The sequence below is a fragment of the Rhinoderma darwinii genome, chromosome 1 (genome assembly GCF_050947455.1).
Source record: "Rhinoderma darwinii isolate aRhiDar2 chromosome 1, aRhiDar2.hap1, whole genome shotgun sequence".
NCBI lineage: Eukaryota > Metazoa > Chordata > Amphibia > Anura > Rhinodermatidae > Rhinoderma > Rhinoderma darwinii.
Genome location: NC_134687.1, coordinates 638,926,489 through 638,944,737, shown reverse-complemented (window position 1 = coordinate 638,944,737; position 18,249 = coordinate 638,926,489). Strand labels below are relative to the sequence as shown.

At 41.9% G+C, this 18,249-nt stretch overlaps 2 protein-coding genes across 2 annotated transcripts in view; one reads left to right on the top strand and one right to left on the bottom strand.

Moving 5' to 3' along the window:
• Positions 1–18,249, bottom strand: part of LOC142663708 (uncharacterized) — a 225,059-nt gene that overhangs the window by 73,345 nt on the left and 133,465 nt on the right. The gene's annotated exons all lie outside the window — the stretch shown is intronic.
• The window catches only part of LOC142666194 (uncharacterized), a 42,063-nt gene continuing 32,795 nt past the window's right edge, over positions 8,982–18,249 (top strand). Inside the window, exons 1-2 of the mRNA XM_075846205.1 lie at positions 8,982–9,361; positions 9,482–9,560. Coding sequence (XP_075702320.1) covers positions 9,056–9,361; positions 9,482–9,560 — 385 coding nt within the window. The 5' untranslated portion in view covers positions 8,982–9,055. The remainder of the gene's footprint in view (positions 9,362–9,481; positions 9,561–18,249) is intronic.

Sequence of the window (18,249 nt, the reverse complement as noted above, 5' to 3'; positions counted from 1 at the left end):
TGAATGCCTTAAGGGGTGTAGATTTTAAAGCAGGGTCACTTCTTGGGGGTTTCAACTGTACTAGTACCTCAGGGGCTTCTGCGTACAAGACTTAGCACCAGAAAAGCTCCAGTAGGCCAAATGGTGGTCCTTTTCTGAGCCCTGCCGTGTGCCCAGGCAGCTAATAACAGCCACATGTAGGGTACTGCCGTACCCGGGAGAGCCCACATTACAGTTTATGGGGTGTATGTCTCCGGTGGCACATGCTGGGCACAATATATCGGACACTGACATGGCATATATATAGAAAATTGCAAATCTCACTCTGCACCATCTGCTGCGCATTATCTTTTACACAATACCTGTGGGGTCAAAATGCTCACTACACCTCTAGATGAATTCCTTAAGGGGTGTCGTTTTTAAAACGGGGTCACTTCTCGGGGGTTTCAACTGTACTGATACCTCAGGGGCTTCTGCACACACGACTTAGCACCAGAAAATTCCCAGTAGGCCACATGGTGGTCCTTTCCTTCTGAGCCCTCCCATGGGCCCAAACTGCAGTTTATCACCACAAATAGGGTATTGCCACACTCAGGACAAATTGGGCAACAAAATGCGATATTTTATTCCTTGTGAAAATAAGAAATTTTGAGCCAAAACTACCTCTTATTGGAAAAAAAAAAATTTTTTTAAAATTCACAGCCCAATTCAAATAAATTCTGTGAAAAAACTGGAGTCTAAATGGACACAACACCCATAAATGAATTCCTTGAGGGGTGTAGTTTCCAAAATGGGGTCACTTCTGGTGGGTTTCCATTGCTTTGATACCTTTGGGGCTCTGCAAATGCGACATGGCACCCGAAAACCAATCCAGCAAAATCTGGGCTCCAAAGAACACATAGCGCTCCTTTCCTTCTAATACCTCCCATGGGCCCAAACGGCAGTTTATGGCCACAAATAGGGTATTGCCGCACTCTGGACAAATTTGGCAACAAAATGGGGTATTTTATTCGTTGTGAAAATAAGACATTTTGAGACAAAACTACATCTTATTGGAAAAATTGTCATTCTTTTAATTTCACAGCCCAATTCAAATACGCGCTGTGAAAAAACTACGGGGTCAAAATGGTAACAATAACCATAAATTAATTCCTTGAGGGGTGCAGTTTCCAAAATGGGGTCAGTTTTGGGGGATTCCTACTGTTTTGGCACCTCAACACCTCTCCAAACCTGGCATGCTGCCTAAAATATATGCTAATAAAAAAGCACCACCAAAATGCACTAGGTGCTTCTTTGCTTCTGGGACTTGTGTTTTTAGTCCACGAGCGCACTAGAGCCACATGTGGGACATTTCTAAAAACTGAAGAATCTGGACAATACATATTTAGTAGTGTTTCTCTGGTAAAACCTTCTTTGTTACAGAAAAAAAATAGAATAAAATTGAAATTCAGAAAGAAAAATGAAATTTGCAAATTTCACCTCCACTTTGCTTTAATTCCTGTGAAATGCCTGAAGGGTTAAAAAACTTTCTAAATGCTGTTTTGAATACTTTGAGGGGTCTAGTTTTTAAAATGGGGTGCTTTATGGGGGTTTCTAATACATAGGCCCCTCAAATCCACTTCAGAACTGAACAGGTACCTTAAAAAAAAGGCTTTTGAAATTTTCTTAAAAATATGAGAAATTGCTGTTTATGTTCTAAGCCTTGTAACGTCAAAGAAAAATAAAATAATGTTCAAAAAACGATGCCAATCTAAAGTAGACATAAGGGAAATGTGAACTAGTAACTATTTTGGGTGGTATAACCGTCTGTTTTTCAAGCAGATGCATTTAAATTCTGAAAAATGCTATTTTTTCTAAATTTTCTCTAAATTTTGCAATTTTTCTCAAATAAAGACTGAATATATCGACCAAATTTTACCACGAACATGAAGCCCAAAGTGTCACGAGAAAACAATCTCGGAATCGCTTGGATAGGTTTAAGCATTCCGACGTTATTACCACATAAAGTGAAATATGTCAGATTTGAAAAATGGGCTCTGATCCTTAAGGCCCAAACTAGGCTGCGTCCTTAAGGGGTTAAAAACGAATGGCCTGGAAATGGATGAAAATTTGGAGACACGGTGATGCAGTTGATCAGTTTTTAATGGCCATTTTTTATTCACTGTCGTGTGAATATAGCCTTACAAAGAAGAAAACAAATTTGTTAAAAAAAAAATTGTATTGTGTCACCAAATTCTCAGAGCCAGAACTTTTTCATTTTTCCATGGGTCGAGCGGGGTGAGGGCTTGTTTTTACGGGACCAGCTATAGTTTTTGATCACTTTTTATAAAAAATTGTTTTTTACTGCGGTCCTAGCTTTTTATTTTTTTCTACAGCGTTCACCATACGGGTAAAAAACTTTATATTGTAACGGTTCTGACATTTACGGATGCGGTGATACCAGGTATGTTTATTAGTTTGTTTTTTTTTTTTAACGTTACTTTAGGGAAAAAATTAGAAGTTTATTTTTTTAGTTTTTTGTACATAACTAAAAACTTTATTTGACTACTATTAACAAATTGTATTCCTCCCCTGGGGGACGTGAACTAATGCTGATTAAATCGCCGGTACAATACACTGTAATACTAATGTAGTGCAGTATATTGTGATTAAGATTACACCACTTATAACCGGGGACCATTCAGAGCAGGAATCATTGACCACAACTCTCTGGATACGGTTCTTGAGCCAATTCTCAATCCAATTACAAACGATACGTTCTAAACCTATAGTCCTTAATTTACACATTAGACGTCTATGAGGGACAGTGTCAAATGCCTTTGCAAAGTCCAAAAACACAATCCACAGCGGCCCCTCTGTCTAGACTTCTGCTCACCTCTTCATAAAAACAGATCGGCTTGGTTTGACAACTTCTGTCCTTAGTAAAACCGTGCTGGCTGTCACTTATAATACTATTTATTGTCACATAATCCTGTATATAGTCCCTCAAACATTTTCCCCACGATGGATGTTAAGCTTACTGGTCTATAATTACCCGGGGAAGACCTAGAGCCCTTTTTGAAAATACAAAAAAACAAACACGGCGCCACATAGTGTGAGTAAGCCCAATCAGACAATCAGGGTAAGACGAATGGATGCTTACCACAAATGAATAGGTCAATCACTTCAAAGTCAATGAAGATCGTAAAAGTGCTGCTGCCGAAATCCCCAACGGTCACACAAAGGTGTAACCGTACAATAATGGTAATATAAAGGTAGAAAAAAGAGGGATATAACCACGGCGCTGCTACTCAATAAGGATGCAGGAGTAGATAATAATATTTATTAGTAGGCTACTCGTTTCAATGCCGCACCGGCATCTTCCTCAGGCCACAACAATGTGGCCTGAGGAAGATGCCGGTGCGGCATTGAAACGCGTAGCCTACTAATAAATATTATTATCTACTCCTGCATCCTTATTGAGTAGCAGCGCCGTGGTTATATCCCTCTTTTTTCTACCCTTTTATATTACCTTTTTGAAAATAGGCACCACACTTGCCGTGCGCCAGTCCCTCGGCACTTTAAGCAGTCATTAAATATTATGAAGAGGGGGAAAGAAATAACTGAACTAAGCTCTGTAAGAACTCTAGGGTGTAAACCATCTGGTCCCAGGGCCTTCTGTACATTTATTTTATTTAACTTAGCTTGGACCATATCTACATTCATCCAATTCAGTATATTAACTGATATATTAACAGCACTGGCACCGGCTACATCAGCTGCTCTTTCTTCTGTTGTGTATATACAGAGCTGAAGAACCCATTTAGTAACTCTGCCTTCTCTTGATCCCCTGTGACCAACTCCCCTTACCACTATCTAGGGGTCCTACATGTTCAGACCTTGGCTTTTTTACATTTATATACTTTAAGAATTTTTTGGGATTTGTTTTGCTATCCTTGGCCACCTTCCTTTCATTTTTCATTTTATATTTTTGCTGATTTTATTACATTTTTACAGACTTTATTAAGCTCTTTTTAATTTACAAAGGCTGCAGATGTACCATCAGATTTGTATTTTTCTAATGCCCTTTTTTTGTCATGTATTGCCCCTTTCACAGAAGGTGTAAGCCATGTGGGGTTTAATTTTAGTCGTTTATACTTGTTACCTATAGGAATACATTTTGCACTATAATTACCCAAAGTAGATTTGAAAATCTCCAATTTATTATTTGTCCCATTATTTGACATGAGCTCTTCCCAGTCCATATCCTGAATTGCAGCCCTCATCCTGGGGAAATTGCCTTTGTTTGAATTAAATGTTTTTGCCCTCCCAGCCTGTGTTTTGATTTTTACAGTATATGTAAAATTTAACTATATTGTGATCACAGTTACTAAGGTTTTCACGAACATTGACGTTCCCAACAAGCTCTGCATTATTAGAAATGACCAGATCCAACAGAGCTTCACCTCTAGTCGGGTCTTCCACAAACTGGCTCATAAAATTTTCCTGCAACAGGTTGAGGAAACGTCTCCCCATTGCAGTTGAAGCCGAACCATGACACCAATTAATATCCCAGTAATTAAAATCTCCCATTATCACTACAGTACCCCCCCCCCCCCTGTGCAGCCCGCTCCATCTGTTTATATAGCTGACATTCCATCTCCTCAGTTATATTGGGGGGTCTATAGATTACACCAAAAGTAATTTTTCCAGTGTTTACCTCCCTTTGTAATTCCACCCACAAAGTTTCAACCTCCTCACAATGTTCACCCACTATTGTCTCTTTCACACTCTCCTTCATATCACTTCTCACATACAGACATACACCACCGCCTTCATATCACTTCTCACATACAGACATACTACAAAACCGCCTTCATATCACTTCTCACATACAGACATACACCACCACCTTTCCTATTTGCCCTGTCTTTCCAAAACCGTGTAAAACCCTGTAGATTTACAGCCCAATCATGTGAAGAGTCCGGCCATGTTTCATCAACACTAACTATATCTATATTTTCTTCCAGTACCTAGGCCTCTAGCTCCCCCATTTTTCTTGCTAGACTTCTGGCATTTGTGAACACACACTTTAACTTGCCCTTAAATGTTTCACTTTCAGTATCGGACATGTGATTATTTGACATTATTTGGGCATTTTTTTTTTCATTGCTGTGTTGTAATAAAAGGATCTCCGTCTCCTTATCTTGTTGCCTAGTCCTCTCTCCACAGTCTTTCTCCCCCACCAATATAGTCTGACCCCTCTCTAACCTGACTACCCCTTTATTTTCTATATTGACCTCCCTTCTCAGCCCTAGTTTAAATACTCCACCACCCCAGCTAGAATGCTCTCCCCCCAGCACAGCAGACCCCCTTCCATTTAGGTGCAAATCATCTACAGAATACAGTTTGTACCCCAATGAAAAGTCAGCCCAGTGCTCTAGGAACCCAAAGCCTTCTCTTCTACACCAAGACTTAAGCCATGCATTTAACTCCCTGAGCTCCCGCTGTCTTTCCTGGGATGCGCATGGCACAGCAGTATTCCTGAGAATACAATCTTGGAGGTCCTTCCCTTCAACTTGTAGCCTAGTTCTTTAAAATTTTTCTTAAGGCTCCTCCACCTACCATTTATTCTGTCGTTTGGTACCTACATTGACCACAACAGCTGGATCATCACCAGCCCCTCCCAGTCATTTATCCACCCGTTCCCCCCCCCCCCCCACATGCCAAACCCTGGCACCAGGGAGACCGCAAACCATTCGGTTGAGGCGGTCTCGGTGACAAATTATTCTATCCGTCTTCCTGATTATAGAATCCCCTACAACTATCAATTGTCTTGCCTTACCTGCTTTACCATCCCGCTGACTACTAGCTGGGCTGTTCTACCGGCTGTTAGGGAGATCAATATCCACTAGGGCTGCCATTTCTGAGACCGACCCCCCCCCCCCTCGCATCATCACCCAACTTGGCAATTTTGCCTGGAATGTCAGAAACCGGATTGGCCTTCCTTTTCTTGGACCCCGTTCTACTGCCCGTAACTACATTAACCCAGCTACTTGCCTGATCCTGCTCACCCATGTCTTCACCCTCCAGTTCTAACCCACTAACTGCATGCTTCGTGAGCAGCATGCTCCGCTCAAGATTGTCTCTCTTCCTCAGTGTTGCATTCTGCTCCTCCAGATCTCTAATACGTGCTTCCAGGTGACCAACATGCTCACATCTGCCACAGAGGTATTCACCCTGGAACTCCGGCTCCAGTCGTGCATACATATGGCAAACTGTGCACTGAAGAAAGCTCCAATCTTGCTATCCATTATCCGAGTTACAACAAAACAGTGAAAAATTGTCAAAGTAAAAGAAAAGAAGACAAGAGACGAGTACTTACAGGGGCTTTAACTCCTCTTTTTAACTCCGGTTTTAGAACTCCACTTATATCACAAGCCACTTAAACCACCAAGTTCAGACAGATGAGATAAATGACATGATGTATTATTATCTATATCTGTCTTACTAGTGTACACCCCATTATCTGTACAAGACTAACTATTTGTAGCTTTGTTATAATTCCAGGATCGGTTTTTTATGACCATGGTGGAAACAAACTTCAGTGGTGAGACAAGTCTGACTCCGTATTTCGCTGTCACATAAACTCGGGGGGAGACGTTGCCCTCGTGTTGGGGGTCTCTCTGGAATAACTCTTAACATCCCGAATAATGTCATCCAGTCCTGACCGCAAATGGGAAGACACTTTACAATAATGTTTCTGAACTCCTTAAACTTCACGCTGAAAAGTCGTAAAATATCATTGTTTATAAGTCCGCACATTATTTATGGGGCGATAAAAATTATTTATATTTTATAAAAAAATCCATAATAAAACATTTTATAAGGTGAATTTTTTTTTATTTTTTTTCTGTACACAATTGAAATATTCAATTTATCATTACCCCACAATCTCAAAGTGAGGATGGTCTTGCAGAGGAGCCCCCTCCCAAACACTTAGGTGCGGTAAATGTCCTGTGCAGGAAGGGGTTAAATGAGTAAAATACAAGTCTATACTGAATCTTATCCCACAAAGCAATGTATCACTCTGCTCCACCTGCGTTATAACATGATAATAAGTGATCACACTGCATGTTCCCTTTATAAGCAATGTCACCTCAGCTGCTTCAGAACCTCACAGTTCATATCAAACACTGACTGCGTAGTGTGCACCATGTCTTGTGAGATGTCAGCAATGTCTCCCCAGTATCCACCAGTTGTCAGGAGTCATGATGTTATCCCCTGTGTGATTTCCATCTTCTCCTTTCTTCATAAAGACGTCTGCAGTACTAGATCCTCCAGTTCCTCCAGTTTTCTCATCTTCTCCTCCACAACGTTCCTTCTCCTGAATGACCCACCAAGGATGGACAAGGACAGGAATGAGATGAGCAGAAGAATATTAGACTTTACCTTGGAGATCATCTACCTGCTGAGCGGAGAGGTAAACTTTTCTATATTATAGAACAAGTCACACATAGGGAAGGGACAATACATAATAGGAAGAATCCAGTGTCCTGTATAACAGCGTCCAGACCTTCCAAGTGACATCAAGAAGCCACCAACAGAAAAGCTGAAGATCAGCCACCAATATGGTCAGTTATGTGTCAGGTCACCAATGCAGCAATAGTAATGTAGAGCAATGAGAATGACAAGTAGGAGGAACCAGGAGGATCAGGATGACATCTAAAAAGAAGATGACGGCAGGAGGAGAGCCCATGGTTCATATATTCGCCCCCAATATTATATCCTTGTGGAGGAGGGAGCAGCTGCAGAGAAACAGAGAAGCTGTTGCTTCTAGTAAGTGTTTTACTTCCCCAGCGTTAGTGCTGGTTTCACAGCTACACTGCTTATTACTTCTGTGTAATCTCCATGCTGCTGATTCTAGTAAGTGTTATATCTCACCCCAATGCTGGATTCTCAGCTACTCTACTCATTACTGCTGTATAACGTCCTTAATGTTGCTGCTGTTTCTGAGTATATGTGAGAGATAGACATAGTAGATCAGGATGTTCTCTGTGTGCTGTGTATAGGAAAATGTTCGCAATTAGTCTCTTCCTCCCCCTCCTCTCTCCATAGACTTGCATGGGCAGCTATTACCTGATCCCTCAAGTTGAGAAATTCCTCTCTGCTCTACGGATTCTATCAGTGAAATCTGAGTGAACATTTACGTGGGGGGGGCGGGGGGCGAGAGTATGATAAGTGGAGAAGGAGATGCCTTTTTCTGTAAAAAAAAAAAAAAAAAGATAAAATGATTTATTTCGCCTGTGCTTTTGATTTATGGAAAGTTATTTTATATTCGGCGGTACAAAATTCTTTTGTGTTTCCTGGAGGAAAGGGGAACATATTGAATTGTAACTATAAGGCTATGTTCACATGGCAAACAAAAAAACGGCTGTAAAATACAGAGCTGTTTTCAAGGGAAAACAGCCTCTGATTTTCAGCCGTTTTTAAAGCACCGAGTGTTTTTTGATGCGTTTTTTGCGGACGTTTTTGGAGCTGTTTTTTTATTGAGACATTGAAAAACTGCTCCAAAAAATGGCTCAGGAAGTGACATGCACTTTTTACAGGGCATTTTTTTACGTGCCGTTTTTACAAACGGCTGCGTAAAAAAACTCCCCGTGGGAGAGATATACCCTCAAAATGGCTGAAAGTAAGCCATGTGACCATACCTTAAGAAGGGGGCATCCACTATGTCTAGAGGAAAGAAGGTTTCTACACCAACATAAAAGGGGTTATTTACTGTAAGAGTGGTCACACTATGGATCTCTCTGTCTGAGGAAATTGTCACAGTGAATTCTCTAAAATAGTTCAAAAGGTCCCTGGATGTCTTTCTTGAGTGTCATAGATTTTTGGAGATGGCTTGTTGATCCAGGGAGTTATTCTGATCTCCAGATTTGGAGTCTGGAAGGATTTTTTTTTTTTTTCTCTAATGCCCTTTTCACACTGTTTTTTGCAGGCAGAAAAATGTGGTTTAAAATTTCTTCAGGGATTTTCGCGGCGTGTCTCGTGGCTAAGAGCCGCCCCAGAAAGAGATCTCCGCCTCCCTTTGAAATCAATGGGAGGCCGTTTTGGAAGTTTTTTCGTACTGATTCCAACTCTGTTTTCCCGTCAAAATCCGCGCCAAAAAACTCTCTGTAAACAGGGCCTAAGTGTCTCTCTCCATACACAGGAGTACATAATGGTGAAGAAGACATTGGGTGACGGTACGACTCCCATCATCCATCTCCATGAGTCCAGAGGATGGAGCCGTAGTCAGAGCCCCGTCACAGAGCCACCCCCTCACTCCCGGATACATGAGAAGAACAATAAGAAGAAGATCTTAGAACTGATCTACAAGATGACTGAACTGCTGACTGGAGAGGTGACACTGCTGGGAAATTCTACAGTAACAGCACTGGAGGTGTCTGGGTGATGACTGTATCATTGTGTGTGTCAGGTTCCTATAAGGTGTCAGGATGTCACTGTCTATTTCTGTATGTAGGAGTGGGAGTATCTAGAAGGACACAAGGATCTGTACGAGGAGGTCATGATTGAGAACTACCAACTGCACACATCACAAGGTGAGATATATAATTTTATATATTTTTTGTTGAAGTGTTAATAGTCATGTGGAGTATACACAGACATGTGATTCCTGATCTCTGATCACGTTCCTTGCTTTGCTGCAGTGCTGCACTAGGGTATGTTCACACGCGGCAGATTTGTTGTCGAAATTTCCATATATCTGAATGTGGTTGTTTTTTGTTCTTGGATTTGAGATGAGTGGGACAGTCGCTTGTGTGTGTGAACATTCTCTTATATAACCAGTGACTGATCTGCGCTGCTCTTATAATCTCTCCACCATAAGGAGTGTAAAGTTCTACCATGTGGGAACACCAGCCATGACAATTGTGTGGAAATATGTTCTGCAGGTTCAGTGTGAGATCTACTAATACTGGAGTCTACTCTTCTACACGTGGATAAGACGTTCTGCTAGTAGACACTTCTTCAGTTAAAAGAGAAAAAAACACTCTCCATATGTGCTACCCGTTTATATTAATGACAGAAAGTGTAACTTTTTTTATTTGTAGATATTTAATTTGCCTCCTATAAAAATAGTTGGTGTATAATTCTTGCCCCTTTACTGCATATTAATCCCTTAATGATGTAGAGGATTTTGGCTTTGAAAACCATTAAAAAAATGCCCCCCTTCCCCTGCATTCGGTTGGACATAAATACGTTGATATCCAATCACAGAAGATGTTCACACAAACTTAGTGAACTTGATCAGCCAATAATAGTTAAAGGAACCTGTCAGTAGGTTGGAGCTACCACACCTCCATCATGCCGTTTATAGAGGCGGGGTCTAGTGTTCACTACCTGCCCATGTCATAAACAGACATTTAGGGAAGAGTTTGTAAAGTAAATGACAATTTAGAGAAAGGAGCTCCGGAGCATCATCGGGTTCATGCACCATGCTTACATAAATCTGAGGACAGTTCACTGTGCATGCGAAGTGGAGCAAGGTATACTGTCCTCAGCTTCATATGCGCATGCACTCTCGGTGCTTCTGGACTCTTTACCGGGCCTCCTTTCGGTAAGTTGTAGCTTACTTTACTAACTATTACCTAAATGTCCGTTTTAGAGGTTGGCAGGTTTGGAATAGGGATGCAAGATGCATCGAAACTTCAATGCCGTGCACCCTCAAACGGTTTGATACCGTTATTTAGTGTATTTCGATACTAAGCTGTGCCGCCGCACAGCTTAGCATAGTAAAACATGAATGTAAGAGTGGTGCCGCGGCTGTGTGATACAGCCATTGCCCCGCTCCTGAGTCCTGACAAGTGTGCGCGCGGTCAGCATGATGTGATGCGACCAGCGCTGCACTAATGAGCGGCGGCAGTGAAGACAGAACATGGCGGGCACACTGCAAAACACCCTCCTGTTATGTCTTTGGTGTCTGCGCCACTGCTCATTAGCGCAGCGCCGGCCGCAGCACCTCATGCTGACCGCACCCGCATTTGTCAGGATCGGGGCAATGGCTGTATTACACAGCCGCAGCCCCGCTCATCTCTGCCACTATTTCCCCAAATGCGACGAAACCCTGTGACGAAATTGAGGAACATACCATATATGGGCAGACAGCCCATGGTCCATTGAAGGACCCCAGGGCTGTCTTACTTTAATTTCTATTAGGTATGTCCTAACAACTGCCCTTGACCTATCCGTACATGGGCTATTATACTGGCATATAGATCTATGCCAGTACATTAAAATTTAAAAATAGAAACGCAAAACCCTAAAATACTGTTAAATAAAAAAAATTCACATACACCTTTTTTTTTACAATAAACATTAAAACAAGTCTCAATACATAAAATATACACATTTTCGGTTTTGGCGCGGACGTAATAACCTGCACAACAATTTTTTTTTTTGTGTCATTTATGATGTGTACGCTATAAAAAAATCAAATAAAAACTTCTTTCTGTCACTTCATAGAAAGGATGCCCTGGAGTTGGAAAAAATACAAAGAAGAGCAACGAAGCTAATTAGGGGCATGGAGAATTTAAGTTATGAGGAAGGATTGAAAGAATTAAACCTATTTAGCCTTGAAAAAAGACGACTAAGGGGGGACATGATTAACTTATATAAATATATTAATGGCACATACAAAAAATATGGTGAAATCCTGTTCCTTGTAAAACCCCCTCAAAAAACAAGGGGGCACTCCCTCCGTCTGGAGAAAAAAAGGTTCAAGCTGCAGAGGCGACAAGGCTTCTTTACCGTGAGAACTGTGAATCTATGGAATAGTCTACCGCAGGAGCTGGTCACAGCAGGGACAGTAGATGGCTTTAAAAAAGGGTTAGATAATTTCCTAGAACAAAAAAATATTAGCTCCTATGTGTAGAAATTTTTCCTTCCCTTTTCCCGTCCCTTGGTTGAACTTGATGGACATGTGTCTTTTTTCAGCCGTACTAACTATGTAACTTATGAATTTAAGGCACGAGGTGTGATGAATTTAACCTCCACGTGCCTCACATAAATAGTAATTAACCCCATCATGTACTTTACACATTAATCCAATGTTGTCCATTATGACTGAGAAACATGATGGGGTTAATTACTATTAATGTGAGGCACATTCAAAATTCATCACACCACGCGCCTCACATCAGAAAATGGAAGAAATTTTTTTTTCTTTGTTACTGTTGGCAAAGTATCGTTTTGGCATCGAAATCGCAATACTACACGAATTGTATCGAAGTCCAAATTCTGGTATCGTTACAACCCTAGTTTGGAACACTAAATCCCGGCTGTATAACTGCATACTGGTGGTTTAGTGGCTCCAAACCTACTGACAGGTTAACTTTAACCCGTTGCTGACATTCGACCTATATATACGGTGGGGGAGTATGGAGGGGGTTCATGGGCTGAGCACGCTCCATAAGTTCAGCATGTCCGCTGTATGAAACTGCTGACACTTCAGTGTAAGAAGCGGATCCTGCTTGTTTAACCCCTTTATATGCGACTGTTAAAAGGAACCATGCCTTTAAAACTGGTAGAAATGGGGCGGCCCCCTCTGACATTGCATCACCCACCATGCGAAGCGATGGTTGTCATGGCAGTCTTGGGGTTTTATGAAGGCCCCAGGTCTGACATCTTTGTACTTCTATACAAGGCAGGTCTTTATATGAGCAAGTCAAAATCACGATATACTGCAAAACATTCGTATTGCAGTATATAGTGAAAGTGATTCAACAAACGCTGGTTCAAGTTCCCTACGTTTTTGTTTTATTTATATAGATATAAATGTATAAATTAAAAGTTAAAAAAAAACAAAAACTCTTCATCTCTCAATAGCAATGTAAGAAAAAAAATATTAACATAACTGGTATCACCGCGTCCTTAAAAGCCTGAACTATTACATTATATCATTCAACCCGCACGGTGAACGCCAAAAAAGAAAATGAAAGTGCCAGAACGTCACTTTTTTTTTGGTCACCTCATTTCCCACAAAAGATGTACAAAAAAGTCTAATGTACCCCAAATGATACCAATACAACCTACTGTTCGCCCCACAAAAAAAAAAAAATAAGCCCTCACAGCGCTCAATCAACGGAAACCTAAAAAAGTTATGTCTCTCAGAATATGGCGAAACAATATATATATATTATTTTTTTTTTAAAGATAGTAAAATTTTGGTATCGCCGTAATCTTATTGACCTGCAGAATAACATGTCATTTTTATTGCACGTTGAACGCCATAAAAACAAAATAAAAAAAACAATGGGGGAATCACTGAGTTTTTCCCATTCCACCCCATTTTTTCCAGTTTCCCACCATTACATAGTACAATAAATAATGCCTTGAACATCTACAACGTGTCCACTAAAAAATAAAAAGCCCTTATGCGACTATATCGAAGGAAGAATAAAAAAGTTATGGCTTTTGGAAGGTGGGGAGGGAAGGGGTTAAGTAGTACAATTTTAGGTTTTAGATGACATCAGCTCAAGATTAAAAGCCAGTAAATAGGATCTTACGTGACTGTTGCACTATTATCCATGTCTGAAACTAAAGACAAAAAGTTGTGGCCCCCTGATCCTTAGGCTGGATTCACACGAACGTGGCGTTTTTGCGGACGCAAAAACGCGGCGTTTTGCGCGCGCAAAAACCACTTGACAGCTTCGTGTGTCATCCGTGTATGATGCGCGGCTGCGTGATTTTCGCGCAGCCGCCATCATAGAGATGAGGCTAGTCGACGTCAGTCACTGTCCAGGGTGCTGAAAGAGTTAACTGATCGGCAGTAACTCTTTCAGCACCCTCGACAGTGAATTCCGATCACCATATCGAGCAACCTGTTAAAAAAAAAAAAAAAAAAAAGAGGTTCGTACTTACCGAGAACTTCCCGGCCGTTGCCTTGGTGACGCGTCCTTGGTGACGCGTCCTTGGTGACGCGCCTCTCGACATCTGGCCCCACCTCCCTGGATGACCTGGCAGTCCATGTGACCGCTGCAGCCTGTGCTTGGCCTGTGATTGGCTGCAGCTGTCACTTGGACTGAATTGTCATCCCGGGAGGTCAGACTGGAGGAAGAAGCCGGGAGTTATCGGTAAGTCAGAACTTCTTTTTTTTTTTTCTTTACACGTTCATGTATATTGGGATCCGAAGTCACTGTCCAGGGTGCTGAAACAGTTTAACTCTTTCAGCACCCTGGACAGTGACTATCTCCTGACGTCGCGTACCGGAAATTTTTTTTGTCGGGTTCGGCCAAAACTAGTTCGGCCGAACCCGGTGAAGTTCGGTTGTCCGGGTTCGCTCTTCTCAAAGACACTTAGTTTGGATGTTTGTAAACAGAAAAGCACGTGGTGCTTTTCTGTTTACATTCATCCTTTTGACAGCTGTTGCGCGAATCACGCAGTTGACTTCAATGGGTGCGTGATGCGTGCAAAACGCAGAAAGAACGGACATATCGTGACTTTTTTTTTCAGCGGACTCACGCTGACGAAAAATCACGGACATGTCTGCACGGCCCCATAGACACATATAGGTCCGTGCAACGCGCGTGCAAATCACGCGCGTTGCACGGACGTTTTTCCTGTTCGTCTGAATAAAGCCTTAGTGCGTTAGACCCAAATACAGATGTTATCCAACAAAAGCTCAGCCCAAAATGAAATGTGGTGAGAAAGCAAAAAAGGTAAAAAAGGTTTAGTCAAAAACAAAGAGAAATTCTTGTCATCTACTAACATTATTGTATTATCTGCAGTACACATATCCACCATATGTTTCGTAGTTGATACTCCTCTGTTAATGGCCCATATGATTATTTTGATAGCTATGTACACTACCATTCAAAAGTTTAGGGTCACTTAGAAATTAGGGTCACTTAGAAAAGCACAGTTTTTTTCAATGAAGAGAACATTAAATTAATCAGAAATACACTCTATACATTGTTAATGTGCTAAATGACTATTCTAGCTGCAAATGTCTGGTTTTTAATGCAATATCTACATAGGTGTATAGAGGCCCATTTCCAGCAATCATCAATCCAGTGTTCTAATGGTACATTGTGTTTGCTAACTGTGTTAAAACGCTAATGGATGATTAGAAAACACTTGAAAACCCTTGTGCAATTATGTTAGCACCGCTGTAAACAGTTTTGCTGTTTAGAGGAGCTATAAAACTGACCTTCCTTTGAGCTAGTTGAGAATCTGGAGCATTACATTTGTGGGTTCGATTAAACTCTCCAAATGGCTAGAAAAAGAGAGCTTTCATGTGAAACTCGACAGTCTATTCTTGTTCTTAGAAATGAAGGCTATTCCATGCGAGAAATTGCCAAGAAACTGAAGATTTCCTACAACGGTGTGTACTACTCCCTTCAGAGGATCGCACAAACAGGCTCTAACCAGAGTAGAAAGAGACGTGGGAGGCCCCGCTGCACAACTGAGCAACAAGACAAGTACATTAGAGTCTCTAGTTTGAGAAATAGACTCCTCACAGGTCCTCAACTGGCAGCTTCATTAAATAGTACCCGCAAAATGCCAGTGTCACCATCTACAGCGAAGAGGCAACGCCGGGATGCTGGCCTTCAGGGCAGAGTAGCAAAGAAAAAGCCATTTCTGAGACTGGCTAATAAAAGGAAAAGATTAATATGGGCAAAAGCATACAGATATTGGACAGAGGAGGATTGGAAAAAAGTGTTATGGACAGACGAATCGAAGTTTGAGGTGTTTGGATCACACAGAAGAACATTTGTGAGACGCAGAACAACTGAAAAGATGCTGGAAGAGTGCCTGACGCCATCTGTCAAGCATGGTGGGGGTAATGTGATGGTCTGGGGTTGCTTTGGTGCTGGTAAAGTGAGAAATTTGTACAAGGTAAAAGGGATTTTGAATAAGGAAGGTGATCACTCCATTTTGCAACGCCATGCCATACCCTGTGGACAGCGCTTGATTGGAGCCAATTTTATCCTACAACAGGACAATGACCCAAAGCACACCTCCAAATTATGCAAGAACTATTTATGGAAGAAGCAGGCAGCTGGTATTCTATCTGTAATGGAGTGGCCAGTGCAGTCACCAGATCTCAACCCCATAGAGCTGTTGTTCGAGCAGCTTGACCGTATAGTACGCAAGAAGTGCCCATCAAGCCAATCCAACTTGTGGGAGGGGCTTCTGGAAGCATGGGGTGAAATTTCTCCCGATTACCTCAGCAAAATAACAGCTTGAATGCCAAAGGTCTGCAATGCTGTAATTGCTGCAAATGGAGCATTCTTTGACGAAAGCAAAGTTTTGAAGAAGGAAATTGTTATTTCAAATAAAAATCATTATTTCTAACCTTGTCAATGTCTTGACTATATTTTCTAGTCATTTTGCAACTCATTTGATAAATATAAGTGTGAGTTTTCATGGAAAACACAAAATTGTCTGGGTGACCACAAACTTTTGAACGGTAGTGTATATCAGCAATCTTATGACCATACCTTGAAGCATTACCTGAAGTATCTCACTGAACCATCTTTTTGGCCTCCGTCGGGCTGATATACGTCAGTATGCAGCAAAAAAAAGGTATAGAATAGCGTTATAGACTACACTATAACATCCTGCTGAGTCCAGTAAAAAAACGTATGTTTTTACAATAAGAACCTATTGCTGGTGCATTATATAGGGTGGCCACTATATGGCATCCATCACAGGCCTCCGTTAAATAGATACTTTGAGAAGCTCCAGTTATGTAACTGTTCATGCATGGACAGTTATCACTGGAACTTTCCTGGGCGAACTCACTCCTTGCAAAACTGTATCTCGGCCTCGGAATATTGGAAGTGGGATACGCTTGACCTGATGTGGCCAGTGAATAACCTCCGCTTGGACAAAGACTATAAAGCCTGTGGTGTGAGCGGTGGATGTGACCCCCTCCCTGCCACACCAGCACAGCTGTATATATCACGCACCCCCCCCCCCCGGCCCATGCTTGATCGTATCCACCCAGCTCTGCTCATTCCGCAGAAAAATACACAAAAATAACATTTAAACTACCTGCCTAATATATGGTGTAGGCCCCTTCGTGCCCCCAAAACAGCTCTGAACCATTGAGCCATGGAACTCAACAACACCTCTGAAGGTTTCTGTGGTATCTAGAATAAGATGTTAGCAGTAAGTCCTGCAAGTTGTAAGGTGCAACCTCCATGGATCGGACTTGTTTTTCCAGCACATCCTACAGATGCTTGATCGGATTAAGATCTGAGGAATTTGGAGTTGAAGTCAACACTTTGAACATGTTTCTGAATAATCTTTGCAGTAGCAGGGTGCATTATTCTACTTAAAAGGCCACTGCCATTTGTCAACACTGCTGCCATGAAGGCATGTACTTGATCTGTAACAATGTTTAGGTAGGTGGTACGTGTCAAAATAACATCCACATAATTGCCAGGGACCCAAGTGTTCCCGGCAGAACATTGCCCAAAGTATGTCGCCACCTCTGCCACCAGCATTGTTTTTTTTGAGCAATTTGTTCTACAGTAGTTGTTCACATAGTGCATTCTGGTGCCATCTATTCCCCAGGAAAGTGACACGCAAACACGCCCGGCCGTTCACTTTATGTAAAAGAAAACGTGAGTCATCAGACCAGGCCATCTTCTTCCATTGCTCTATGGTCCAGTTCTGGTGCTCCTGGAGAAGCTTTAACCGGAGGACACGGGTCAACATGGCACTGACTAGTCTGTGGCGACACAGCCCTAAATACAGCAAGATACGATGCTCTGCGTGTTCTGACATCTTTCTTTGATAGTCCGCTTTACATTTTTTAGCAATTTGTTCTACAGTAGTTCTGTGGGATCAGACCAGATGGGCTAGCCTTTTCTCCCCACGCACATCCATGACCTTGACGCTGGTTGTCTTTTCTTGGACCACTTTTAGTAGATACTAACCACTGTATACCGTTTTGGAGATGGTTTTTACCCAGTCACTTAGCCATCGCAATGTAACGTTGGCGCCGGGTCTCGTACCTTGTCCTGTGCCTCCTGCAGGCGTCTGTGTTCCCTACTCGCCGCTGCTGTGTCCCTAGTGTGTGGGTGCTCCGGCCGTCTCCAGCTCGCGTGAAAATTTTAATGCACCTATCCAATCCCTGTTGCTCTCAGGACTACTTAAGGGACCAGAGACAATGAGTCTTCAACTTTTTCTAAAGGCATTCCTGACCGTGTTCGAGGAACCTGGTTGAACTTTGTCGGCATCGGCTGCCATCCTGAATATCCACCAGGGCAGTTCCACAGT